The following is a 26,572-nucleotide window of genomic DNA, read 5'->3' as shown; positions in this document are numbered from 1 at the left end:
TCTCACGGTTACCAGTTATAACGTATGGTTTCACATGTGGTTTAACCATCCCCATTTCCAGTTGTCCACTCAGCAGATTCATGGTAACGTTAATTGTGCCATTACCATGAATGAATAACTAAGATTTTGAGTGGGCGATCATTTTTAAGAGGATGGATTCATGTGACAGCCCTTTGTTTACAAAGTTTTTTTTATGAAACCAAAGTTCAAACAAACTTCCGGGATCCGGTGTGAATGAGATGAACGTGACAGGTGTAAATAGCGACTGAAATCACATAAAACCATCGCAAATTGATGAACGAGTGATATAGGAAAGATTCAAGACATATTTCAAGGTAGGAAATACTTGTGTCATGCAACAGTTTGACTGTATGATTTTAAAACGAGTCCTGTTACACCGACAAGCAGAATATGACAATGTAAACAAGTCCGTGAATTGATCGAGTCATATTGTTTTGAACATTACAATATATTTATGACTGACGAAAGAGGAGAATAACCATATGCCTTAATAAATTACCTGCAGATCAGCCGAGAACTGCTTTGAAGGAACAATGGACTCATCAGGTAAGTTTTCTTCAGGTGTGAATCCCGCGAAGCCTGTCAAAACAAAAGCATGTCCGGGTCACACTGAACCCCTATAATTTGACATAATATAACTTCTATTTTTAGTAAGATATAACACGTCATACGATTTAACAAGTCATATTTTTTCTAACAATTTTGGTTTTATCCCAGGGTGAAGAAAACACCTGCAGTTAGAGTTAAATGCCAAATTAATAATTAAATAAATAGAATGATGAACAAACATTATAAACAATAAAATCATTCCATATTAACTATTTGAAATACATAATTTCATTAATGGTGACTTTGTAAAAAAATGTTAATCATGTAAAATTTTAAGACATTTACATCAGAGCTGCCCAAACTTTTTCTTAAAAGGGTCAAAAACCCTATTTGATCGAGGGCTGTGGGCCGAATTTGAATATACCAAACTGTATTACATTCAATTTTCCATGTGTAATTTCTTAATTTATTTGCTAATATTTAAAAATAACTAGAAAACATGTTAATTAATAATGCAGTATCATTTATAACATATGAACATATTGTAGTAAAAACATAAACAATCCCATTTATTACACAATGGAGATCAATGCTGAATGCACCAGTCAAGCTGCTCCTGTCTTTGCTTTGATTTGCCCGGAGATGTCTTGTGCATTGTCCTCTATCTGCCAAGCAACAGTATTTACATTTTAAAAGTCTGATTCATTTACACCATTTAATTGTAGTTTGCTTTTTTGTAGCTCCTCGATTAAATAATGATGGCATAAAATGTGATTCATTTTATGACACACAGTATACTTTATTGAAAATGATTTCACAGGTTTATGTGTGCATTTTCTTTTTAATTTTATTTATTTAAAAATAATTGTTCTAATAATTTCATACAATAATAAATCAAACAAACAAATGTAAATGTGTCATGAAAATATATAGCTGGCATACAATTTTTTTTTTTTTAATTAAAATATTTTTTACAATGTAAATATAATGTATTTTTATTGCAAAATATAATGCAAAATGTAATATTAGTTTGGTGTGAGATTAGAAAATATACATACAGTAGGCCTACTGTTAAAATAACCATGTCATGAAACTATATAAGCAATCAATTACATCATTTTATGACAAATATAACGAGTTTTTATTTAATTGCATTTTTTGGTGTGATTATAATGACAATCGTTCTGATAATATCTTGGAATCAAAAAATCAAAGAAATACACAAATGAATGCGTAAATGAAACAGTTAAAAAAATTGAGATTAACATTTAAATTATTGTATATAATATAAAATAATAATAATCATAATTTTTTTTACATTTGAAAAAACCACAAATGCATTTTTTGCAGTGGCTGCCAGAGGGAAGGAGAGTGTTCAGAAAAGATCTCCTCTAGATCTGATTATGAACCAGCTGCGAAGAAAAACCTCTTTCACAGAGAGAAAGAAAACATCTGTAGGACGACTCTTTCGGCCATCCGAGAGCAGCGACAGGAAAAATGGAGGAACACCTGAGATAAAGGAATCAGACCTCAGTGAAGGAAAAGAAAATAAGGAGCCCGAGAGAGGTGAGTGTCTTTCTTCTGTTGAAAACAAATAAAGATATTTTGAAGTGTTGGTAACTTGTAGCCATTGTGATCCTCAGGTACTGATTTCCAACATTCTTTAAAATATATTGTTTTGTGATACACAGAAAAGAAACTCATGAAGGTTTGGAACCACTTTATGCCTGAAAATAGAATTTTTAGGGAGATTTTCAAACTGTTTTGAACATGTTCAATACTAGAGAGTTTCTATTCAAATGTTGATTTATATTACTTTCTATACTTCTGTCCATTGAATAGTCAAAGTATGTTTAGAACCAGTTAAATAATTGCTTACCAAAGTGTTTCTGCTTCCATTGACCTCCAGTGTATGATCAAAAATTAGCTTTCATAAATGTATATACAGTGAATCCAGAAAGTATTCATAGCGCTTCACCTTTTCCACATTTTTTATGTTACAGCCTTATTGCAAAATGGATTAAATTAATTTATTTCCTCAAAATTCTACAAACAATACCACATAATGAGTATGTGAAAAAAAAATTTTTTTTAAATTGTTGCAAATTTTTAAAAAATAAACCCTGAAAAATCACACGTACATAAGTATTGCCGTGAAGCTCTAAATTGAGCTCAGGTACGTTTTGTTTCCATTTATTATTCTTGAGAGGTTTCAGCAGTTTAATTGGAGTTCACATGTGGTAAATTCAGTTGATTGGACATGATTTGAAAAGGCATACACCTGTCTATATAAGGGCCCAGGGTTGACAGTGCATGTCAAAGCACAAACCAAGCATGAAGACAAAGGAATTGTCTCTAGACCTCTGAGACAGGTTTGTCTTGAGGCACAAGTCTGGGGAAGGTTACAGAAATTTTTCTGCTGATCTAAAAGTTCCAATGAGCACAGTGGCCTCCATCATCCAAAAGTGGAAGATGATTGGAACCACCAGGACTCTTCCTATAGCCTATATGCCATCTAAGCTGAGTGATCGGGGGAGAAGGGCGTTAGTCAGGGAGGTGATCAGTAACCCTATAGTCACTCTGTCTGAACTCCAGTGTTCTTCTGTGGAGAGAGGAGAACCTTACAGAAGGACAACCATCTGTGCAGCAATCCACCAATCAGGCCTGTATGGTAGAGTGGCCAGACAGAAGCCACTCCCAGCCTGGAGGACTCTCAGACCATAAGAAACAAAATTCTCTTGTCCGATGAGACTAAAATTGAACTCTTCGGAGTGAATGTCAGGTGTTTGGAGAAAACCAGGAACTGCTCATCAATCGGTTAATACCATCCCTACAGTGAAGCATTGTGGTGGCAGCATCATGCTGTGGGGAAGTTTTTCAGCAGCAGGAACTGGAAGACTAGTCTGGATAGAGGGAAAGATGAATGCAGGAATGTACAGAGACATGCTGACTGAAAACCTGCTTTAGAGCACTCTTGACCTCAGACTGGGATGACGGTTCATCTTCCAGCAGGACAATGACCCAAAGCACACTGCCAAAATATCAATGGAGTGGCTTCACAACAACTTAGTGAATATCCTTGAGTTGCCCAGCCAGAGCCCAGACCTAAATCCTATTGAACTTCTTTAAAGAGATCTGAAAATGGCTGTACACCGTCGCTTCCGATCCAACCTGACAGAGCTTGAGAGGTACTGCAAAGAGGAATGGGCAAAAATTCCCAAAGACAGGCGTGCCAAGCTTGTGGCAACATATTTTAAAAGACTTGAGGCTGTAATTGCTGCCAAAGGTGCATCAATAAAGTATTGAGTGAAGGCTGTGAATACTGATGTACATGTGATTTGTCAGCTTTTTTATTTTTAATAAATTTGCAGCAATTAAAAAAAAATGTTTTTCACAATGTCATTATGGGGTATTGTGTGTAGAATTTGGAGGGCAAATGGATTTAATCCATTTTGGAATAAGGCTGTAACATAAAAAATGTAGAAAAAGTGAAGCGCTATGAATACTTTCCAGATGCACTGTATACTCTTTCCCACAAAAGAAGATATTTTGAAGAACATTGGTAACCAAATGTTTAGGTTCTTTTTTCTTTTCCTTTTTGATTATTGTACTTTTGACCATACATTTAAAGTCAATGGGAAGACAGAAAGGGCGTCACGGTGGCGCAGTGGGTAGCACGATCGCCTCACAGCAAGAAGGTCGCTGGTTCAAGCCCTGGCTGGGTCAGTTGGCATTTCTGTGTCGAGTTTGCATGTTCTCTCTGTGTTTGCGTGGGTTTCCTCTGGGTGCCCCCACAGTCCAAAGACATGCGGTACAGGTGAATTGAAAAAGCTAAACTGGCCATAGTGCATATGTGTAAACGCAAGAGTGTATGGGTGTTTCCCAGTTTTGGGTTGCAGCTGGAAGGGTATCCGCTAGGTAAAACATATGCTGGATAAATTGGCAGTTCATTCTGCTGTGGCGACCCCTGATTAATAAAAGGAATATAAGCTGAAAAGAAAATGAATGAATGAATGAATGAATATGAAGACAGAAAAAAGGTTTGGAATCACTTAAAGGTGAGTAAATGGTGATAAATGTATGAACTACAGGGTTCCCACGGGTCATGGAATTTCTGGAATATCATAGAATTTTAAAATGTCCATTCCAGACATTGAAAGTCAGTCCATTTATATTTTTTCCATATCATGGAATATCCAGGATTATATTTTGTCGCTGGACATTTTAGTTTCCATCCATGAAAAAGCAATTTTGCTATACCACATTTTTATGGTGTTGTTTCATATCTGTTTTTATAGCTATTTTTTTTTTCCCAGCTATGTATTACTTTAATTTTCTGTAAGTCAAACATAGTCACCAGACTTTACCTGTTAAATAAGCATAACATGTCTTGATAATAAAAAAAATAGAAGATTTGACTTTGTTATGACCACTTCAGAGGGTAAAGAAAAGTAGATGAAAGAAAAAGTAAGTGTAGTAATGAGTAAAATAAAGTTTGTAAAAATACTACCGAAATTATCAAATATGGGAGAGGGAGCACTTCTCACAGCCATGCAAACGGCAAATGCCTTAGATATTTGTCAAAATTGGAGGTATATTATCTATTGTTTTTCTCATAGTAGCTATTGAAGTCCTGCAAGATGATTTTCAACCATTTTAATATTATGCAAAACACAACAGCGGCCTGATTTTCCATTCATTATAGTTCATGGTAAATCAGCTTTTTAGTCAGTGAAAGTCAGGCAAACGTTAGAGAATTTGATATTTGGCTTTTAGAGTGGGAACCCTGGAACTATCCCTTTAAAGCAAACTTAAATGAACAAACTCCTGTTTTCCTTTAGAGAGCAGCATCACGGCTGAGGAGAGTGGCTCAGTTGTGGGCTGGGGTCGGGTCAAGCAGTTCATGCAGAAGCTTGGCAAAACTCCTCACAGTCACAACCTGAGCCTGAGCCACTGTGATCTGACAGCCACAGATTTAGTGGAACTGGGTGGGTGTTTTTTTTTTCCACATACTATATCAGTGTTTCTCAACCACATTCCTGGTGGAACACCAGCTCTGCACATTTTCTACGTTTCCTTAACCAAACACACCTGATTCAGATCATCAGCTCATTAGAAGAGTAACAGACAAAGAAGACACACGGTCCTCCGGAAACGTGGTTGAGAAACACTACAATATCATAATACACAAGAAGTCATGTATCTGGATGTCTAGCTGTTGTTTGGACATTTTCTCAGCCACCCTGCTGCCGTTCATGTCTGAGCTGGAGCTGATGGAGCTGTCCTGGAATGATCTGCTCGGAGGCTCTCTGAAGGCTCTCACTGCACACCTGCAGCATGTGGAGAAGCTCAGAATGCTGAAGCTCTGCAGCTGTAGATTAGCACCGCAGGACCTGACTGCTCTCGGTACAGCTAATATTAAATTATTATTGGGACTAAAAGTTGACCCAAAAAATGAACAGGCTATCTTTAACTCACACTCATTTAATTTCCAGGACTTTTATTAAAATTTTGAGCGTACACTTTTTTTTTTTAAAATTGGCAAATATAAAACATTTCCATCACCAAAATGTTTTTTACAATGAAAAAAAAAAAGTTCTTTAGGGTTACAAAATGTTTGTTTTTTTGCATCTGTAAATAAATTATTGTTTTAAAAACTGATCACTTAAAGAGATCAAGAGATCCAAAAAATATTCGCAATCATTCTCCACTTGTTCTTAACTTGCTATTTTCATCTGTTGAACACAAAACAACACTCTTAAGAATGTTGAAAAAAAGAAAAATTATTGATTTCCAAACTATTTTTTGTTCTTACTATAGATGCCAATTAGCTTTTTTCCATCATATTTCAGAAAATCTTGTTTTGTCTTAAACATTTATTCGATCATGTTCTATTCGGTTTAGTCCCTTTATTAATCTGGGGTCGCCACAGTGGAATGAACCACCAACTTATCCAGCATATGTTTTAAACAGTGGATGCCCTTCCAGCTGCAACCCATCTCTGGGAAACATCCATACACACTTATCATAAACAGAAGAAATTAAATTAATAAACATTAAGAACAACTTGGTTTTGTGAGGAAATTGTGATTAAATATATTTCCGGGGGTGAACAGTCCCTTTAATTTACAGGTGTCAAAGCCAGTTCCTGGAGGGCTGCAGCTATGCACAGTTTAAGCTGTGGTCAGACTGCACTTTTCTCACCATAGACTACCATTCATACGCATGCGAATGCATCAGACCGAAAACGCAACAAGTTTCGCAGTTTGCTATGTTGGAAAGTTCGGTCCCACTTTATATTAAGTGGCCTTAACTAATATGTACTTACACAGGAATTAATAGTTTGTTACAATGTACTTATAGTGTAAATACTTGTATTTATTTTGTACTTATGCTTGATTAAATACATGTATGTATTTACATCTGTAATTAACTTCTGTAATTACATTTGAAAATACACTGCTGACCAATCCCTACACCTTAACCCACCCTATAAACCTACCCATACCAATAAACCTGTCCATAACCCAACCCCTATCCCAACTCAAGAGCACCACAAGTGTTCTAAAATACATTAACACAGTAAGTACATTGTATTTATTTTTTTTGATGCAACTACATAGTAGTTAAGGACACTTAAAATAAAGTGGGACCGAAAGTTCAAGCTTGATGAACTCTGGCCCGCAAAATCGCATCACATGATTGCGTGAGACCAATTAAAGATTAAAGCCTTATGACCTCTCTGTACAGAAATCTAAAATATGGAGCAATCGCTCGCTTTTTTTTAAAACTCTAATCACCTTGTTTAATCCCACCCATTTTCGCAGCGCCATACAACAGAATTTCGCTCACACAAACTCTAGTGTGACCACAGCATTAGATCCAACTCGGCTTCAATACACTTACCTGTAGGTTTTAAACAAGCCTAAAATACTCAATTAGTTTGATCAGGTGTATTTAATTAGGGGTGAAACTAAACTGTACCGAGCTGTGGCCCTCCAGGAACTGGCTTTGACACCTGTGCTTTAAATGTTCTTGAGGTACCAAACAGTTTTTTCAATGGCATTGTTGGAAAACCTTTATTTGGAATCTTTATTTTTATAGATGTTAAATGGAGGTAAATGGGCACTAAAACTCTTTGGATACTTTATTCTTGGAAATATATATTTTGAGGACGTCTTCCTCAATGTTTTGGAAAGTCTTGGCAACAAAAGAGTTTAACCGTTGAGGTAAACAAGTTCAGTTGTTTTTCCATCAATGCTAATTGTATAGTAAAGAAAAAACCACACGTTCCATAAAAGAAAAACCTATTTTTCTTAAAGTTAATCACCAAAACATTTCTGCTCTTAATTGATTTAATATTGACAGTATAACAACCAAAGTCGCACTCATTTAAAAACTAAATGTATAGCTAGAATATTAAAGGGTTAGTTCACCATAAAATGCTAATTTAGTCATTACTCTTATTAATGTGGTTCCAAACCTTTATGGATTTCTTTTTTTTTTTTTTTGAACTATATAAAAAAAGTCTATAACCTGTAGCTATTAACTTCCATAAAATGAAAAACAAATACTATGGAAGTCGATGGTTACAGGTTTTCAGTTTTATCAAAATATCATCTTTAGTGTTCAACTGAAAAAAAGAAAGTTTAAGTTAGAGTGAGTAAATGATTACAGAATTTTCTTTTTTAAGTGAACTATCCATTTATCATCATTTTTTTATCTCACATCATATAATTGATAAATTAAGTTAAAATGATTAAGTAGAAGTGACAAACCTCTCCTTATCTGTTACTCCAGGCGAGGCTCTCGACTGCATTCCTCTAATAGAGGTGCTAGATCTGTCCTGGAATGTTGGCATCGGCGCAGGAAATTTCAGACACTTCACAGAACAAATCCAACCTGAAAACAGACTGAAAGACCTCCGCCTGGTGGACTGCCAGCTCTCAGAGACAGACATTACAGCTCTGAGTAAGACCAGACTTGTATAAACTTAGAAAAAATACAAATATTTAAGCAGAACCTTCAGCCATTTCACACTGGAATTTTACCATAAAGTATATTTTTGTGAGCAGTTCAGAACTTAAACTCAAAGGGAGGCTAGTAACTCTGATTTTAACTGTATATTTGTACATTCAATCAGCTGTAGGTTATTTAGGAAAAGCTATAATTGGTAAACAATTGGCATTATATCAGTTTCCTTTTTTAAAGCACTGTTATTTTTCTTCAGGTGAAGCTCTTCCACTGTTGTCTGGTTTGGAAGAATTAGATTTGTCTAATAACAAGCTGTCAATAAAGGGAATGGAGAACCTCACCTCCTCCTTCAGCGCAACTCCAAGGCTGAAGACCTTAAAGCTGAGCATGTGTGGACTCGGTAAAGACCATCTCAGTGCCCTGGGTAAGAGAGCGATGATAAAAAGACCTTCAATGGACCTTAAATGACAAATGAACACAACTATTAACAACACAATCCATGGATACATATAAAATGATCTGCCAGTTATCTGATATACTTTTAATATGTTTTCTGAAACGTTAATAGGCCAGGCGTTCAGGTTCATCACTGCACTAGAGCACATGGATCTATCGTGTAATAAGGAAGCAGGTGGAGGTCTCAGTACACTGGCTGCTAATCTACTTCTCCTCACACACTTGAGAAGTTTGGACATGCATCTGTGCTGTCTAACAAAGGACGATGTGCTGACTTTAGGTAAGACATGTTCCTTAAAAGTAGGGCTGGATGATAGTGAAAAACTCTGACATTGTGATATTTTATTTTTCTTCGACGTAAATACAATTTCCCCATATGACTTGATTAGCTCTGTATGGAATGAAAGCATACATTTAGATTGATTGGTATGATTTTGTAGGAGAGCGAATTATGCATGTAATATAATAAACAAATTGCAAGCACAGATAAAAGTGAAACTAACACTGCTTTATGGAATTCTAGAGTCAAACCTTATTCTAGTACAGACATTGAATAATCAAATGTAATGTAAAACAACACTGTATAGTCAACACTGTTAAAAATGCTGGGTTCCACACAATTGCTTCATGTTGTCCCAACACAAATTCATTTAGTAAACTTAATTGCTTTTACACATTTAAGTTGATTGAACATAAAATATTTAAGTTGTCCTAAGAAAACTCAACAATTGTGCAGTAAAATGGATTTTTTTTGAGTGAATGTATAGATATTTCAGTAAAATTAATGTCTATTAAAGTTACAAATGTTGTAATTTTTGTTCCCGGATGCTTTAAACACTCTTGAAATGCTTTTGAAATATCTTAAAAACACATGCATCTGATAAACGTTCACTCTGTTATGCTCAGAGATGCCCAAAATAGGGCCTGCTGGCCAAAGTTGGTCCATTGTAACCTTTGATTTGGCCCACCATGTCATCTGAGAAGAGAGTAAGAATGATAGGCAGGGTCAGGGCGAATGATTTTAACTGAGATTGTCATTTTTAATTTAAAATAATTTTTTTTTTGTTTGTTTGTTTTGAAATGTTTCATTTAAATGTTAATTGTAAATACATAAATGAATACTTTGTAAAAATGTAAATACTGTCACTCGACAGAGGATAGACAATGCAGAAGATATCTGTGAGCAAATCAAATCAAAATCAGGTGCAGCTTGACTAGTGTAACATAATTCTACAATAAACAGGATTGTTTTTACTGTAATAAGTTTGTATACAAAAATGTATACTAGCTAATACCAAGCAATGTTTTCTATTTATTTAAAATATTATTAAATAAATTAGGAAGAACCCATGGGATCTATGTTTACAGGGTTTCCGTGGGGTCTTAAAATATCTTAACTCTCAAAATCTAAATTTTTAAAAGTCTTAAATTTGCAGAAACCCTGTATTTACCTTCTGCCCTCTAGCCTCATTCTAGTTTGGTTTGTGCACCCCTGGTTATGATTAATCTCAGCAGTTACTCCATAAATTACACACATTCTGAACTGTGCTGCTGATTAACTACAGTGCTCAGCATATACAAGTCCACCCCTCAAAAATCTCTCTTTTAAATTCAAACTTTTAATAGGAAGCTATACAATACTATATTTGTGCATATACATTAGATTAGTCAGTACTGAAGCCAAATCTGGAGCTTATAACTTACGATAACTGTCTAAAAACTAGTACATCCAAATTCATATGTTAGAAAAATATTAAGTACAAATTTAAAAAGAGGCAAGGCAGTGCTGTCGCCTCACAGCAAGAAGGTCGCTGGTTTAAACCTCGCTCAGTTGGCGTTTCTGTGTGGAGTTTGCATGTTCTCCCTGCCTTCACGTGGGTTTCCTCCGGGTGCTCCAGTTTCCCCCACAGTCCAAAGACATGTGGTACAGGTGAATTGGGTAGGCTAAATTGTCTATAGTCTATAATTGTCTATAATTGTCTATAGTGTATGAGTGTGTGGGTTGCGGCTGGAAGGGCATCCGCTGGGTAAAAACTTGCTGGATAAGTTGGCGGTTCATTCTGCTGTGGCGACCCCGATTAAAAAAGGGACTAAGCCGACAAGAAAATGAATAAATGAATGAATTTAAAAAGAGGAAAAATCAAGAGAAGCAAAAATATATATAAAAAAAGGGAAAATTTAGTTGAAATTTTGTAGGTTTTTTTTTTTTTTTTTTGCAATATTTTGCTTGAATTTAATTGAGCGAAGTTTCAATTTCTAAGTATTTTTGTTGACTAACATATTATTTTGATAAATATATCTGTTTTGTTTAAATGCACCAAAATACATTGCCTATATTCACAAAACAATGGATAAAAATATTCATTTTCAAAAATGGGGTGTTCTCAATTCTGCTGAGCACTGTATAATCCCAACTCAACATTGCAGATCCTTTGATGTGACTGTTCTGCATGCACACATTGCAATATCATTGCTGTTGAAACAATATATTGTGCAGCTCTTACTTAAAGTTAAGCAATCATGTTAACATTTGTCCTTTAATTCACTTTTCAGTCCAGGTAGCTCCATCTCTTAAAGAGCTCCGAGAGCTGGATTTATCATCCAACAAAAGTGTTGGAGACACACTCCAGAATCTTCTGCAAAGCCTTCCTCTTTCTCAAATGAACAAGCTTCCACTGAACAACTGTGACTTGAGTGATTCTGCATGCCAGGCTCTTGGTAGGAAACAAAGACGAATTGGCAAAACTTGATGCTATTTCAATTTGAAATGAGTCTGTTAAAATGTCGTTTGTTTCTGCGATTGTTCACAGCTACCGTCATGCAGACGCTGAAACGGCTTGAAAGTTTGAATTTGTCTTGGAACAAATGTGTTGGGGAAAATCTGAGGGAGTTTCTGGAGCCCCTGCAGGCTGATTGCAAACTACAGGAACTCAGACTGAGCAGCTGTAATCTAACCACAGAAGATGTGCTACATCTAGGTCAGTTTTGTTCAAAGAACTTCAATGATTCACTTTGAAGTACATTTTAAAGTGCACTAAATATCATTTGCTGCAAATTACAACCTGAATGAGAATGAGTAATATCTTATTTGGCAGATTTGAGTTGAGGAGCGTATAATAAGTTCAGACCTTTTAAGCTTCATACTATGATTTAATTTAGTCAGAGGATATCAAACATGGTATGATTTCAGGGAATTTCAGAACACGTAAGGGCTTTTCACACTGTATGTCATCTGAAAGCCCGCTTTGTCAGTGTGAAACGATGCACTGTTAGAATGTTACGGCTGATACTTTGCCACTAATAACCAATACAAGCCTCATATTCACATGAATTACAATGTCTGTAACTCATCTCTTTCAAGGTTTGACACGTCGTGCATTCAGAAATCCTCTTCTGCAGAACTTATTCTAATAAGTGGATTCTTAAACTTTTGCCTTACCATCAGCTCCTACTCGTCGGTCCATTCTTTTTCTGACTTTTGGCATGAACAAGGCAGTTTTGCTCAAAGATTCACCACTCACTGAGTATTATGGCTTATTCTGATGATTTTCTGACTAACTCTGAAGACTCTAAAAAGGCCAGCAGATCAGCTCATCTGACGCCAACAACCATGCCAAGTTTAGAGTAACTTAAAGGTCCCGTGAAGTGTTTTCAAATATGCATTTTTATTCAGTGTTTGATGTAATCTCAACCTAATCACAAGGGTGGGATATAGTGTAGCTTTAAAAACAACAACAGCCAACAACAACAGCCAATAGCTTTTTGTTTTTATCTCTGCTCTGCCAATGAGAGTAGTTGAGCTCAAGCGCGTCAAATGAAAAGCAAATGAGAAGCGTCTTGAAGGGGGCGGGGCATGTCAGATACTAGAAAGCAATTGATTGGTCCAGATTTGACGAGAAACTAAGGTTTGTGGTGACGTGAAAACAAACATTGCTCCATTTAGGAAGAAGTGACTAAACTACAAGCCTTACATGTTTATATGAGTTTTATATCTTCTAAACACAAATTTTGGAGCACACTAGCTTATAGATATCTTATAAAATTAACAATACTGATACTAACATCTAAAAAAACTTTATTTTCATTTCATGGGACCTTTAAATCAGCATTCTTCTCAATTCTGATGCTTGATTTGGGTTCAGAATATCATCTCACATTGAAGGTCATCTAAATACATTGGGTTTGCTGTTATGTGATTGGCTGATTAGATTGTTACATTTACAAGAAGTCACAAAGTTAGTGCACCCAACAGAATGTAAATACCCATGATTAATTGTTAACCATGGGTAACCAGTAAACAGAGTGTGAAACATGAAGCAAGAGTTCTGCATAACTAAAGGTGAACTATTTCATGTGTGAAAAGCCTTATATTGGCCGCGTCCGAAAGCTTAGGCAGCTGACTTGTTGCCCTGCTGCCTTGTCAGTCAGTGACTCTGACATACTTCTGAAACAACATAATGTTTTAACCCTTGTGCTCTATTCAAATTTACTACCCTTTCATTATGTTCGGGATGAAAAAAACTAACAATGCAAAAAAGACAATGCTGTTACTAATCTTTCACATGCCCAACACTGCGATAAAGGGTGGCATGGTGGCTCAGTAGTTAGCACTATTGCCTTACAGCATTTTGAAAATTATTTTAAATAAATTGGTCTTTCACTTCATATTTTCATATTTTTCATAGTATGCAGTTGAAACCAGAAGTTTACGTACACTGTATAAAAAGGCATATAACCATTTAAAGAAAAGTCAGATGTTAATGTGACTAAACGCTTTCTCTTTTAGGTAAGTTAGGATTATCAAATTAGTTTCTGTTATGCTTAATAGCAGAATATTGAGATAGATATTTTTTGAGAAATTGTTATAACTTTTCTTGAAAGTCAAGTTTACATACAATAGGTTTATTATGCCTCTGAAAAAGCTCAGATGATGGTGTCAACGTTTTGGAAGTTTCTGATTGGCTAATTAACAACATTTGAGTTATTTGGAGGGAAAACTGTACAATAGTATTTAAGGAAAACCTCAAACACACAGCTTCCTTGTGTGACAACATGGGAAAATCAACAAGCCAGAATCAACAAAAAAGCCAGATTACAATAAGCTAAATTACACTGGGAAAAAGAATCATTTTTGGAGACATGTCCTGTGGTCTGATGGAACTAAGATTGAACTGTTTGGCCAAAAAAACAGTGTTACACTTGGAGGACAAAGGGGTAAGCTTACAAGCCTAGGAACATCATCCCAACTGTGAAGTATGGGGGCGGCAGCATCATGTTGTTGGGCTGTTTTGCTGCAGGCAGGACTGGTCCACTTCACAGCATAGATGGCATCATGAAGAAAGTACATTATGTAGAAATACTGAATAACATCTCAAGACATCAGCCAGAAAATTAAACTTGGTCACAAATAGGTCTTCCAAACAGACCATGACCCTAAGAATACTGCCAAATTAATTAAAATGTGCCTTAAGGACAACAGAGTGAATGTTTTGGAGTGGCCATCACAAAGCCCTGTACTCAATCCTATAGAAAATTTATGGGCAGAGTTGAAAAAGCTTGTGCGAGCAAGACAGCCAACAAATCTGACTCAGTTACACCAATTCTGTCTGGAGGAATGGGCCAAAATTCCTGCAAATTATTGTGAGAAGTTTGTGGAAGGATACCCAAAACATTTCACCAATGTTATACAGTTTAAAGCAAAGCTAAAAAAAAAATACCAAGGAAACGTTTGTAAGCTTTTTACAGTCTAATAATTTTTTTTAATTCTCTCATTATTCTGGCATTTAACAAATGTAAATGATTAAGGTAATCCTAACGGACCTAAAATAGTAAACGTTTATGATGATTTACCAACAGACATTTAACAAAAATGGTTATGTTCCTTTCTTTAGTGCATTTAAACTTCTGGCTTCAACTGTATTATTTCCAGTACTTTTATGACATATTAACTATTTTGTAGAGGTTTATATTTTAGAAATTATGAGATGTGGTGAAAAAAATGTGTTAAGTGTGGTAACTAGCAACATTAGGAGTTAAGAAATGCAATACAAAATGTTTTTTTTCCTGGTGGGGTAGTTAAAAAGTTATTTTTCAAAGCATTTTCCCAAAATATGTCAAAATAATGACCAAAAATCGTTTCGCTAGTTGAAACAAAAGAAACAAAAGTTGTGGCCAAATTAGGACTCAAAATCACCCTGGAGTTGATGAAAACATCCCCAACAGTACATAAGTGTAAACAACAAAATGGAGAACTTGGTAATAACTAACGGTATATTTGTTTACTAAAATACAAATTTCTAGCTAGAAATGCCAACAAATGTGGAAAACGTTGGTCAAAAAAAACTAACATTTACATACAAAATGAAGCCTGAGTGGCACTTTGAGAAGCTATGCCTATTTTGTTAGCTCAGCTGTCAAAATGGAAGAATTGTGAGACATCAAGCTAGTGAAGGATACATCTATGCTGCATCTATACATCTATAACTTCCAGGACAGGACGTGATTTTAGAGCTTTGGATGATAGCCAGTATTTCTTCTGTAGCCATTCTCAAAGTTGGTAGGTGTGTGACGCTTAAAGTCTTGCAGTAAGAACATCCATCTAACTATTGTAATCTTGCAGAATCTGCCTGCCAGCGTGGAGCTCTTTCCCAGCTGAAGCTGCTGGATTTGTCCTACAATGGCAGTGTGGGAGATGGTGGTTGGACGTCTCTTTTTGGTAAAGCTGCTAGTCTGAAAGGCCTGGAGGAGCTGGATGTCAGCCTGCGTCCTTCCGCATCCCTCTCCGTCTCCCCCTGGCTGCCCGCCTTGTTGGAGGCTCTTCCACAGCTCACGTCCCTCAGCCGTCTGTCTCTGCAGCACTGGACTCTGAGCTCAGCTGAGAGAGACAAGCTGGAAAAAATTCTCAGCAAGAAAAGCGCCATCCTGGAATGTGACAGACTGAACACACCAACCCCAAAGGCAGCAGGTTAATGAGAAGCATTAGGCAATTATAGTTTTCCAAGTTACTGAAGTTGCAAATCAAGATGTTACTGAGAATGAGGTATTGATTAAAAGGCATTCTGCTTTTTATATCACAAATTAACATTAATATTCTAGCATCAATATACAACATTAAAATGCAATGTAAAGATGCAGTAGGTGATTGTATTCAGATCATTTTTGTTGTTGTTGTTGTGCTGGTTAAAGTTCTTTTCACATTCCAATAGTAACGATTAAAGTAAATGATCTAATTGTTTGTAACCATGCAATATTCTGCAAATAACAGCACTCGTCTAGCCTCTTCATCCTTCACCCTTGTGTATTACTCTACCTACAAACAGCAACAAGCAAAGAACACTCTAGTTTGACAACTATTGCTGCTGTTGATGTACTTTTAAGCCTTTTCAGTCAAGAATGTAGTTGTTTAGATTGCAACTATGCAGTTTATTTATAAGGATAGTGCCTATTTTGAAGTATTTATAGTTTCTGAGAGACACTGCGTCGGCGTCCATTAGCCTGTCATTGAGCAGAGGAAAGACAGTTGATGTTGTTCATCCACAGGATGGTGGCAGATACAGCATAGTAACCCTTATGCCATGTTCAGACTGCATGATTTTCAAAGTAGTCGTGTCACAGATGTTTTTACACTGCATGACTATCTGGGCTAGCGTTCCGTCGCTGCTTTGTTTACACTGCAAGATGGATCGGCGACAGGGGCTTTCACATTGCATGACTTTACAATAGGAAGAAACGCCGACAACTTCATCCAAACTACGTCTCACAGCCAAAAACACAAAATTTTGAAGGGAATTAGAAATTTCTCCTCAACTTTCATTTTTAACTTTCTGTATGAAATGTCAAACAGACACGGATGCTCCTGTCAAACCTCCACTAGTTTTTACTCCATTTCTTGGGTTCAAATAAACCGAAAATGAGCGCTTTTAACTTCGCCCCCAGCCTCCCGCTGGCCTGCAGGTACACACACACACACACACACACACACACACACACACACACACACACACTGTGTGAGTAAATGCTGCTCTCTCATTGGCTGTAGGCAATGTTATTTTCAGTCAAAACTCATTTCACACGGCACGGTTTGAATCGCCGACAGCTCCAGATATTTAGCACACCTAATATCTCACGGGCATCGGCGACTCATCTGCGATTCTCTCAGATCGCGTCTTTGATAGTTCACAATGTGTGATTGTCACTCACGTGCATGAGCATCTATTTGCCTGTGATTTCAGGCATTTGTCTGTGATTTCTCAAAACCAGTCAGCGAGTCAAAATCGGGGCTAAAATCATGCAGTCTGAACTCGGCATTAAAGAAGAGGAAAAATCCAGCTTAATGTAAATCTACAGCTGATCAAATCATTATAAAACTTGTAAATTCTGTTAAAGTCTTAAAACTGGAGATGACCATCTGTTTCTAATGAGTCTCCTAATTTCAGTACTGCAGACTAGTTTCAGTAAACAGAAAGAAAGAAGAAATGCCCGCATGCGTTTAGTGTTTTTTTTTCTCACAAACACAACAGCAATCTGGTAGTGATTGCGATGCTTTGGCTTTTTCAGGGTTAATTATTGTGATCTCCCAATTGCAACAGAGAAATCCTGGGAAATCTCTGTAGATGTTCAGTCCTATAATAGTCCGTTCAGCCTTATAATCTTATAATTAAGCTAAAGAATCATTCAAACACTAGCTCTTAAGTAACATTGGTGAAGTAGCGATGGTTTCTAATGTTCTGATGTCGGCTGCATTTTGATATTTTATGTTTTTATTTTATATGTATTTTTATATCTTGCCCCATAGACTTCCATTTATGCACATGCAAATGCGACAGACCAGAAACGCAAGCTCATGCGGCAAGTTTTGCAGTTCGCTACATTGGGAAGTTCAAGCTTGGTGAAATCTGACCTGCGAAATCGCATCACGTAATTCCGTGAGACCAATTGAAGTTCAAAACAACCTCTTTGAGGAGAAATTTAAAATATGGACCAATCGCTCGCTTTTTTAATGTCTAACCATCTTTTCTAATCCTGCTCCTTTTTGCAGCGACATACTACAAAATTTTGCATGCTCAAACTCTAGTGTGACTGCAGCTCAAGGCATAGGACTAAAAAATCTGAAAATTACAATAGGTAACTCAAACAGTAACTCAAACTGTCTGTCAACAAATTTGAGTTTGCATATCTGCACACCCTGTTCACACAGATAGATCCATCATCTGTGTGTTTCCCCAGCATTTCCCCCTGATCTCCTACTGCACCTTTAATTCAATATAGAATAAAACAAACTTTTTATAAATGAGAATTCAAAAACTCTTGTTATTAAAGACACCGGTGGCTGTTAAGTAAACTGCAGTCTTTTGCTTGCACACGTAGCGAAGAAGAGATTCAATGCGAACACAACAAAGTATCATATTTAAGAAGAGCTCTTTCAGCATTATTTTAAACATTGTAAACTTTTGTTTAATATGCATCACAGAACTAAAGAGAAATTAATATATAGAATAAATGTTTTAACATCAGAACAATTAAGAAATCAATATGTGGAGGAGTAATCATGATTTTCAATCATGAAATCATTTGGTTATTCTGACCAATTGTCATTTTCTGAAATACAAAATACTAATAAATTCATTAAATGATGAGATTTTCATTTTACATTTGAAAGAAAAGGTATATGAACTTCATATAATTAATAAACATTAAAGTTTTACTCAAACCCAAAGAAAGCAGCTATTTTCAGTGGTCTTCTCTCTATCTTTGTGAGTATTTGTAAAACTAATGGTTGGAGAGTAAGTTTAATTAGTTCTGATTTAATAATCATCGTTATCTGCATCCTTTCTCATTTACATAAAGAATGTTTTAGACTGAACCTCCTAAATCAACAAAATCTCTCTGGCTTTTAATCTTTCCTGATAAAACGTGGAAAAATCACACCCAATGCAGCAAAGACTAAGTGTCAGCACCAACATTTACATTAATGACGTGTTTTTTCACAAGCAACATGACGGTGTGTGACATTTCCAAACACTGGACACATGGACACACAGATGTAAGCTCTTATCAAAAACACAAGCCATGCGATTAATGAAATGAAACCAACAGCACTGTGGATTCATTTCCTGTAGGCTACTGACACAATCAACTAACACTTTTAGACAGAACTAAATATTATGAATCATATCATGAATGTGATTTTTGAGACCATGAATCTGATGCCATCAGAGCCAATGCTGAATTACTTGAATCTCTATCTTGTCCGTAGCGGGATGTCCAATAGTAATGTCTGCGTAAACCATGAGACGCCTCTGCCAAAAAAACATGTCCGTCCACTTCATATGGTGAAACATCTGTGTGCTCCTTTAACAGTCGCCCGCTGCTCATCAGCCCAGAGAAAGCCTGAATACAAATGCAGAGAAAGCATCAAAACGTGTCCTTTTGTGATTTAAAATGCGGAATCTGCGGAATCTCACCTCACAAACTGGCTCCTCATGCTTGTTCCCCCAGATGTAAATGTGTGTGAGGCTGGAGTTCACTCTCATTGCTGCGCTGAGGGACAAAAGACCTCCTTTTCTGATTTTGTTGCTTGTAACAGATAATCTAGGAGTAAAAACAATTATATAAGCTGGACAGCACGAAGAAAAAAGATTTTAGACTTTGATTAGCAGAGGACACTAACGCTTTGAGTTTGCTGTGTGGCAGCTTGATAGCTTCACTTAGATGTATTGCACCGTCATCCTCAATGCGATTGAAAGAAAGATCCAGAATCTCTAATGAGCAATTTTGTTTCAAAACCTCTGATAAGTGTTTGGCTCCATCCCTTGTAATTCTGTTACTGAAAGAGAAAAAACAAAAATGGTAATTTCTTCAGGCCTGTAACCACCATAGACATTAATGAAGAAGAGTTCAGTCAATAATAATTAGTGTTGCATCCAATACAGTGAGGAAAAAGTATTGAACACGTCATGGTTTTTTTTTCTGGGAATAATATTCCTATATTTATACTAATACAGGAGCTGGTGACATGGAATTGCCTCTGAACTTTTTGTATTTTCTATTGCAGTGGTTCTCAAACTGTGGTACGTGTACCACTAGGGGTACACAGGCTTCCTTCTAGTGGTACACGGAGGAATGAAATATGCTTAGTACATGCTATACACATTTCAAAATTTATCAAAAATTATGTATATAATCTGCCATATATGACATATAGCCTATATATCCGAGGTAATCTGCAACGTTTTTTAACTTTGCAGAGTTGTAGCTGCTTTAGTTATTGCTGTATTTCAATACTGCTAATTTTGGTGGTACTTGGAGAGACAGTTTTTTTCTGAGGTGGTACTTGATGAAAATAATTTGAGAACCACTGTTCTATTGGATTCAAGTCAGGTGATTGGCTGGGCCATTCTACAGCTTGATTTTCTTTCTCTGAAAGCATTTGAGAGTTTTCTTGGCTGTGTTTTGGGCAATTGTCTTGCTGAAATATCCACCCTAGTTTCATCTTCATCACCTTGGCAATGTAGACGTCAGACTGAAGCAGCTAATATTCATTTACAATGAGGAAGGGCAGAGGGTTGCCGAATAACTACTGAGAGAGTTCAGCTGCTGCCTGGGCTTTCACTGCTTTTCTACACCGCCCTTTATTTATGTGTTCAATACTTTCCCTGTGTTTTACATTTAATTACACATTACCTAATTTGTAAATCAGGGAAAGAAAACAAAAAAAAAATTACACAGTTCCTCATGATAATAACAGAGCAATATATCCCTTTACATGATTTTCTATTCAAATAAGGGGGATTAGACATGATATTTATAAATATGAATGAAACTTATGAAAATGAAAGGTTTTATAACAGAAAGGCATTAGGTTGAATAGAAGTTATACACATTAATTTGCACCAAAAGCCAACAAATAAATGTTTTTGACTATTTATGTAAATGCCTCCACAATAAATACATTTTTAACAATGTTAAACTTGCCATTTAAAACAAAAAGGAAATATTATGGTGAAAAAAGTGTATACGACTACAGTTTTCTTGTTTTGACGCATTAAATTGTCACTAAGAAATAATAACATTATTATTATTTATTTTATTTTTTTTTGTGGAAAACTGGACCATTATAAATAATCATCAGTGTTTAGTCCTGTCTCCTGTCTATGGAGTTGTCAGAGAGCTCTAGGATTTTATCTAAAATATTTTGTGTAAATTTGTGTTCTGAAGATGCACAAAGGTGTCACAGGACTGGAATGACATGAGTAATTAATTAATTAATTCATTCATTTTCTTGTCAGCTTAGTCCCTTTATTAATCCGGGGTCACCACAGCGGAATGAACCGCCAACTAATCCAGCAAGTTTTTGCGCAGCGGATGCCCTTCCAGCCGCAACCCATCTCTGGGAAACATCCACACACTACAGACAATTAAGTCTACCCAATTCACCTGTACTACGTCTTTGGACTGTGGGGGAAACCGGAGCACCCGGAGGAAACCCACGCGAAGGCAAGGAGAACATGCAAACTCCACACAGAAACGCCAACTGAGCCGAGGTTCGAACCAGCGACCTTCTTGCTGTGAGGCGACAGCACTGCGCCACTGCCTCGCCATGAGTAATTAATAACCCAGTTTTCATTTTGGGTGAAATAATGCTTAAAAATGTGGTTCTCCTTCAACGTTTAAGACCTGGTTATAACTTACATGTATCATGTGCAGCATAAAAGTAGAATCATATCTTAATAAAACTCCAGATAATATTATTATTATTCTCTTAAATTTAGCTGAGCTGTGGTCAAAATTAACTTTAATTGTATGAACAAAGAGCCATGACATGCTGTTGTAAAAACATCCTTTTGTTCCACAGCCATGCATATAGAATTTGAAACTGATTGATATTGGGGTGGGTAAACAATAACAGAAATACCATTTGTGTGTGTGAGTGTGTGTGTGTGTGTGTGTGTGTGTGTGTGTGCGTGCGTGCGTGCGTGCGTGCGTGTGTGAACTTTCCTTTTTTAAGATCATGAATTAGAGTTTCACCAAGTAGGACATGTTCCTGGATTAACATTTATGTTGATCCTGGAACAACATTCCAATCACTTAATCAGAATTAAGGGATATGTTTACAGTTTATGTTACAGTTAGGTTTATACACTTCTACAGGATTATCCAACTATTATTCCCTTCTGATTTTGAGAATAATTTACAGTTATGGCTGGGTTTCGGGATAGCGAATAGGCATGGATTACATTTTTGAACAAAAATGATGTTCCAGGATCAACATAGATGTTAATCCAGGATCGCATCGTATTTTGCAAAATCATGACGTGCTGAGTGTACCAGCAAAGATCCAAGTAGCGTAGAGAGATGTTTCTTTTCAGTGCTTCACATAGCGTCTCCACACCAGTATCAGTCATGTCATGCTTTCCCATGTGCAGCTCCTTCAGAGTGTTATTCACCACCAGCATCTGGGCCATATGGACTGTCGTTTCCTCCTGTCATTTAAGTAAGGCTTACTTTTAACATATTTCACCAAATGAATCAATTCTAGAGTGGATATATGCTGAAAACATACCTGAAGACTGAAAAGAAGTGGGCGGCTTACATTAATGGCACAGATTCTTTTGTTGTTCATCAGAACAATGGCAAATGCTATAACACTCTGTGTAGCCTAGTGAATAAACAAATTACTTTGATTCGACTGTAGATTATCTTTATTTTGTGGTTATATTTCAGTGGTAACTCACCAGATCACAGTCTGAGACGTCTACTTCTTCTAAAGTAGCGTTGATTTGTAGCATGGTAGCTAGCTGCATTGCACCTTGGTTTCCAATCTTATTTCCCGTCATTCTGAGTGTCTTCAAAGTAATGTTTTTCTGTACAATTTTAAGAAATGACATGCATTTTAAATCTATATTGAAACAAATGTAGATACCTGTGAGTTTAATTTAAGTGTTGGCCACACATACATGCAAACTTTTTGCTATGACTTCTGCACCATCTGCTTCAATATCATTGCACATCAGATCAAGAGACTGCAGGGACTTACTATCCTGTTAACATACATACCAGAAAGGTTGGTTAAAATTAATCTTAAGCATGATGAGGCTCATGAAATGTATTTTGTAATACTCTGATGGCATAACATACCTGAATGAGGTGTGCAATATGAACAGCTCCTTTATCTGTGATACAGTTGTATCTTAGGTCTAAACCTGCAATCAGGTTTGTTAGTTACCGTTGAAAATAATACTTTACAAATACTTGATTTGGGGTGTGGACATAAGGCATCACACATTCATATCCTTATTTCTACCACAGAATAGTTAAAGATTAAGGCTATTGCAATTTTTATCTCACAGATCTGAATTTTTAACACTTATTTAATTTTTTCCTTTTCTTTTTAGATGATAATCGTTTTTCAGTTAATCAGTTGATTAATGAATTATATATGCTTTAGCTGAATCTATCAGTTCATATAATTTTTTATAACAATAATTTAAATTACATTACCCTTAATGCTGTACAGAAATTCCACCAATCAGAGATTTCAATGAACAAAGCACCAAAAGAAATCTTTAGCTCCACCCACCCACAGTCACAAATATTATGTAACAAGTCGGTCTCCTTACACTCTCAAAATATTGTATATATTTGGTAAATTTGCAGAAGACATTAAAATATATTGTTTTTCAATCACTTTAAATCAGGGGTCACCAATCTCGGTCCTGGAGGGCCAGTGTCCCGGCAAGGTTTATCTCCAACTTGCCTCAACACACCTGCCTGGGTGTTTCAAGTATACCTAGTAAGACCTTGATTAGCTTGTTCAGGTGCATTTGATTAGGTTTGGAGCTAAAATCTGCAGTACACCGGCCCTCCAGGAACAAGTTTGGTGACCACAGCTTTAAATAAACAGTTTTATTGTATGTGCCTTTTTTAATTTGATTGTTGTTTACATTGCTACATGGAATTTGAAATATTTCCCTCATTTAAGTCTTGTACGTTTGTTTGTCAGACTTTCATATACATTCTTTCTTCAAGCAGTGTTGGAAAGGGAACTGAAAAATCTCACTTAAGTTAAAGTAACATTACTTGCCTAAAAATGTAGTGTGAGTCAAAAGTAGCCCTTTTAAAAGTACTCAAGAGTAGTAAGTATTATGCTGTAAAATACTGATGCTTTTTTTGCTGGATGTGTGTAAACGTAACATCCTGTAGTGCATTTAGTTATAGCCCAGCAGGCACACAATGTCATAAGACATTAATATAAGGTTAGATTTAGTTTGTGATGTCAGGTGACCAAAATTCAAAGTCTAGCCAGCATCTAAGCACAACATTATTTAGATGTCCAATAATGACAATAAATGACGTTGATATTTGGTTAATTTTAGATTGTATTAGAAAATGACCAAAATTAAACATCGAGCCAGCATCTTAAGCCAACATCATATATTGAAATCAAATACTGACAATTATTAGTCTGGTTTGGCACCCAAAATCCAACATCTGATAGACATCATAGTAGTTACCCATTGATATTTAGTTGATTTTAGGTTGCAACGTTGTCAGCCTGACATTGGGTTCTAATGTCAACACAATTTCCCTTTTACAAACAAAATGCAATGTCCCCACAATGTTAGGTTGCAATGTCAATCTGACGTCATGTTGATGTCCTGTGCCTGCTGGGTGTTTAAGGCCATTTCAAAAACATCCATCATCTTCTCATCAGTGACATGCCTCTAAACAGTCTCTGAGTCAATGTGTGTAAAGATTTTGGACATCTTCTTGGACACATTTATTGCTTACAAACAGTTTGCTGCAATTATAAATCGCCCGTGTCTTGAGGTAGTTCATTATGATGCAATTTACCTTCCATATGATTAACTGGACAGGAATCACATGACTGATTTTTTTAATCCCCATAGGCAAGAAAAAATAAAGTAGTGACTGCAGGTTGAAGGAAAGTAGTGGAGTGAAAGTAAAAATACTGCACTAAAAATGTACTCAAGGAAAAGTAAAAGTACACATTTTTAAATCTACTTATTAAATTACAACTTCTGAGGAAAAACTACTCAATTACAAGTTTGAGTATTTGTAATGTGTTACACCACTGACATCAAATCATACTATAACAAAACTTCAGAATAATTCTGGGACAAATGTCTATAATCTGTTTACATTTTGCCATTTCGTCTTTAAAACTGACAGTTGTGGGAAAATCTGTGAGATAAACTTTGAAACTTAAAGTCAGAATGGCAAGATGAACTCCTTATAATTTTGTTTTTACCTCATAATGTTTACATTTTTTCCTCACAGGCATAAAAAGTAAAAAGAATTGCGAATGAAAATGTCGGAATTTACCTATTTTTACTGTGTTGTACATATTTGTAGTAGTTTATGATCTTCATGTCAACCTGAACTGAGTAGGAAGAGTTAATATTTACCTTTTATAGCTGAATTTCCTTCGAGTGTTTTTGTCAAGACCAGCATATCGTCATCTGTCAGTCTGGCTCCAGGTTGATCATTACCGGCGAGTTTGAGACAGCAATCACTGCAAAATAAAGTACAATTTCGCAACAAAGTCGAAATGACTGCTCACACTTTACATATTTACACACTTTTCAAACCAACCTGCTTTTGTTGTTCCCCAAGACTTCCAGAACAGAGGCATGTGTGGGCTGCTGAAGCTCAGCGCATACAGATAAATATCGCTCCATCAAGTCCTCCATGTTTAACGCTTTGAGCTGTCATGGCAACAGGCTGTAGTTTTGCCAACAGATGCTCAAATAAAGCTCATCTGCACAATGGCGACATCTTCAGGCCCATGAGAATTTGGGTTTTCTTAACAATTTACCGCGATTTACCATTCTGAACAACAGCAATTTAAATACAGAAAGAATTAACAGACATAATAAAAAATCATTTGTTGAGAAACCCTAAATACTAATTAGTTATTTTAAATCTTTATATTTTGACACAACCCTGTTGAAAAAAATAGCTTAAACCAGCCTAAGCTGGTTGGCTGGTTTTAGACATTTATAGCCTTGATTTGGCTGGTCAGACTGGGAGAAGACCAAAAACCCCTCTAAAACCAGGCTGATTTTAAGCCAGCTTAAACCAGGTTTTAGCTGGTCAACCAGCCTGATTTTTGGCCATTTCCAGGCTGGTTTCAGCTGAAACCAGCTTGACCTGCCTGGTTTAAGATGGACATAGCTGCTCATTTTCAGCCTGACCAACTAAGACCAGGCTGGAAATGGCCAAAAACCCTCTAAAACCAGGCTGGTCGACCAGCTAAAATCTAGTTTAAGCTATTTTTTTTTTTAGCAGGGTGTCCTTTAAATCAATGCCGTTGACCTATTTGCCAGCAAGATGTTATCAAAAAATATAATAAATAGTATGATCACTTATTATAATAAATATTTAAAGTAGACTACAGATCAGAATAAGTTTTCAGTTTCATTTTTACGTATATACACACACACACACACACACACACACACACACATATATATATATATATATATATATATATATATATATATATATATACATACATACATACATACATACACACACATATACACACACA

General features: G+C 36.2%; 3 protein-coding genes across 15 annotated transcripts in view; 1 reads left to right on the top strand and 2 right to left on the bottom strand.

Annotated features, from left to right (window-relative positions):
- si:ch211-230g15.5 overlaps nt 1-586 on the bottom strand; it is a 56,721-nt gene extending 56,135 nt beyond the window's left edge. For all 7 annotated transcript variants that reach the window (XM_073940832.1, XM_073940835.1, XM_073940837.1 and 4 more), the window contains exon 1: nt 521-586. The gene's annotated coding sequence lies outside the window, so the exon portion shown is untranslated. The remainder of the gene's footprint in view (nt 1-520) is intronic.
- On the top strand, nt 209-16,293 carry lrrc31 (leucine rich repeat containing 31). 2 transcript variants are annotated; one of them, XM_009297491.5, is made up of 11 exons: nt 209-335; nt 527-567; nt 1,921-2,136; nt 5,412-5,558; nt 5,809-5,976; nt 8,371-8,541; nt 8,801-8,968; nt 9,113-9,280; nt 11,554-11,718; nt 11,811-11,978; nt 15,620-16,293. In XM_009297491.5, the coding sequence occupies exons 2-11, from the start codon at nt 555-557 to the stop codon at nt 15,967-15,969; spliced, it is 1,734 nt and encodes a 577-aa protein (XP_009295766.2). In that variant the 5' UTR covers nt 209-335; nt 527-554; the 3' UTR covers nt 15,970-16,293. The 2 variants fall into 2 exon arrangements, with proteins under 2 accessions (XP_009295766.2, XP_068073332.2); XM_068217231.2 differs by lacking the exons at nt 5,412-5,558; nt 5,809-5,976.
- Nucleotides 8,886-25,755, bottom strand: lrrc34 (leucine rich repeat containing 34). 6 transcript variants are annotated; one of them, XM_073940413.1, is made up of 11 exons: nt 25,615-25,724; nt 25,428-25,534; nt 23,137-23,201; nt 22,956-23,039; nt 22,734-22,862; nt 22,562-22,657; nt 22,327-22,481; nt 19,670-19,825; nt 19,464-19,590; nt 19,233-19,389; nt 8,921-9,003 (listed from the first exon to the last, which is right to left on the bottom strand). In XM_073940413.1, the coding sequence occupies exons 1-11, from the start codon at nt 25,710-25,712 to the stop codon at nt 8,957-8,959; spliced, it is 1,221 nt and encodes a 406-aa protein (XP_073796514.1). In that variant the 5' UTR covers nt 25,713-25,724; the 3' UTR covers nt 8,921-8,956.
- Between the last annotated feature and the right edge of the window lie 817 nt (nt 25,756-26,572).

This window comes from Danio rerio, chromosome 24 (genome assembly GCF_049306965.1).
Source record: "Danio rerio strain Tuebingen ecotype United States chromosome 24, GRCz12tu, whole genome shotgun sequence".
Classification (NCBI taxonomy): Eukaryota; Metazoa; Chordata; class Actinopteri; order Cypriniformes; family Danionidae; genus Danio; species Danio rerio.
This window is presented reverse-complemented; position numbering and strand designations above follow the sequence as displayed.

Coding starts and splice junctions, on each gene's coding strand:
- lrrc31 (XM_009297491.5), top strand. Junction 5,977..8,370: donor GCAGGACCTGACTGCTCTCG/GTACAGCTAATA, acceptor CTGTTACTCCAG/GCGAGGCTCTCGACTGCATT. Junction 11,719..11,810: donor TTCTGCATGCCAGGCTCTTG/GTAGGAAACAAA, acceptor GATTGTTCACAG/CTACCGTCATGCAGACGCTG.
- lrrc34 (XM_073940413.1), bottom strand. CDS start 25,712: ATGGAGGACTTGATGGAGCGATATTTATCTGTATGCGCTGAGCTTCAG. Junction 19,591..19,669: donor CCACACAGCAAACTCAAAGC/GTTAGTGTCCTC, acceptor TTTTACTCCTAG/ATTATCTGTTACAAGCAACA. Junction 19,390..19,463: donor ATGAGGAGCCAGTTTGTGAG/GTGAGATTCCGC, acceptor ATTTGTATTCAG/GCTTTCTCTGGGCTGATGAG.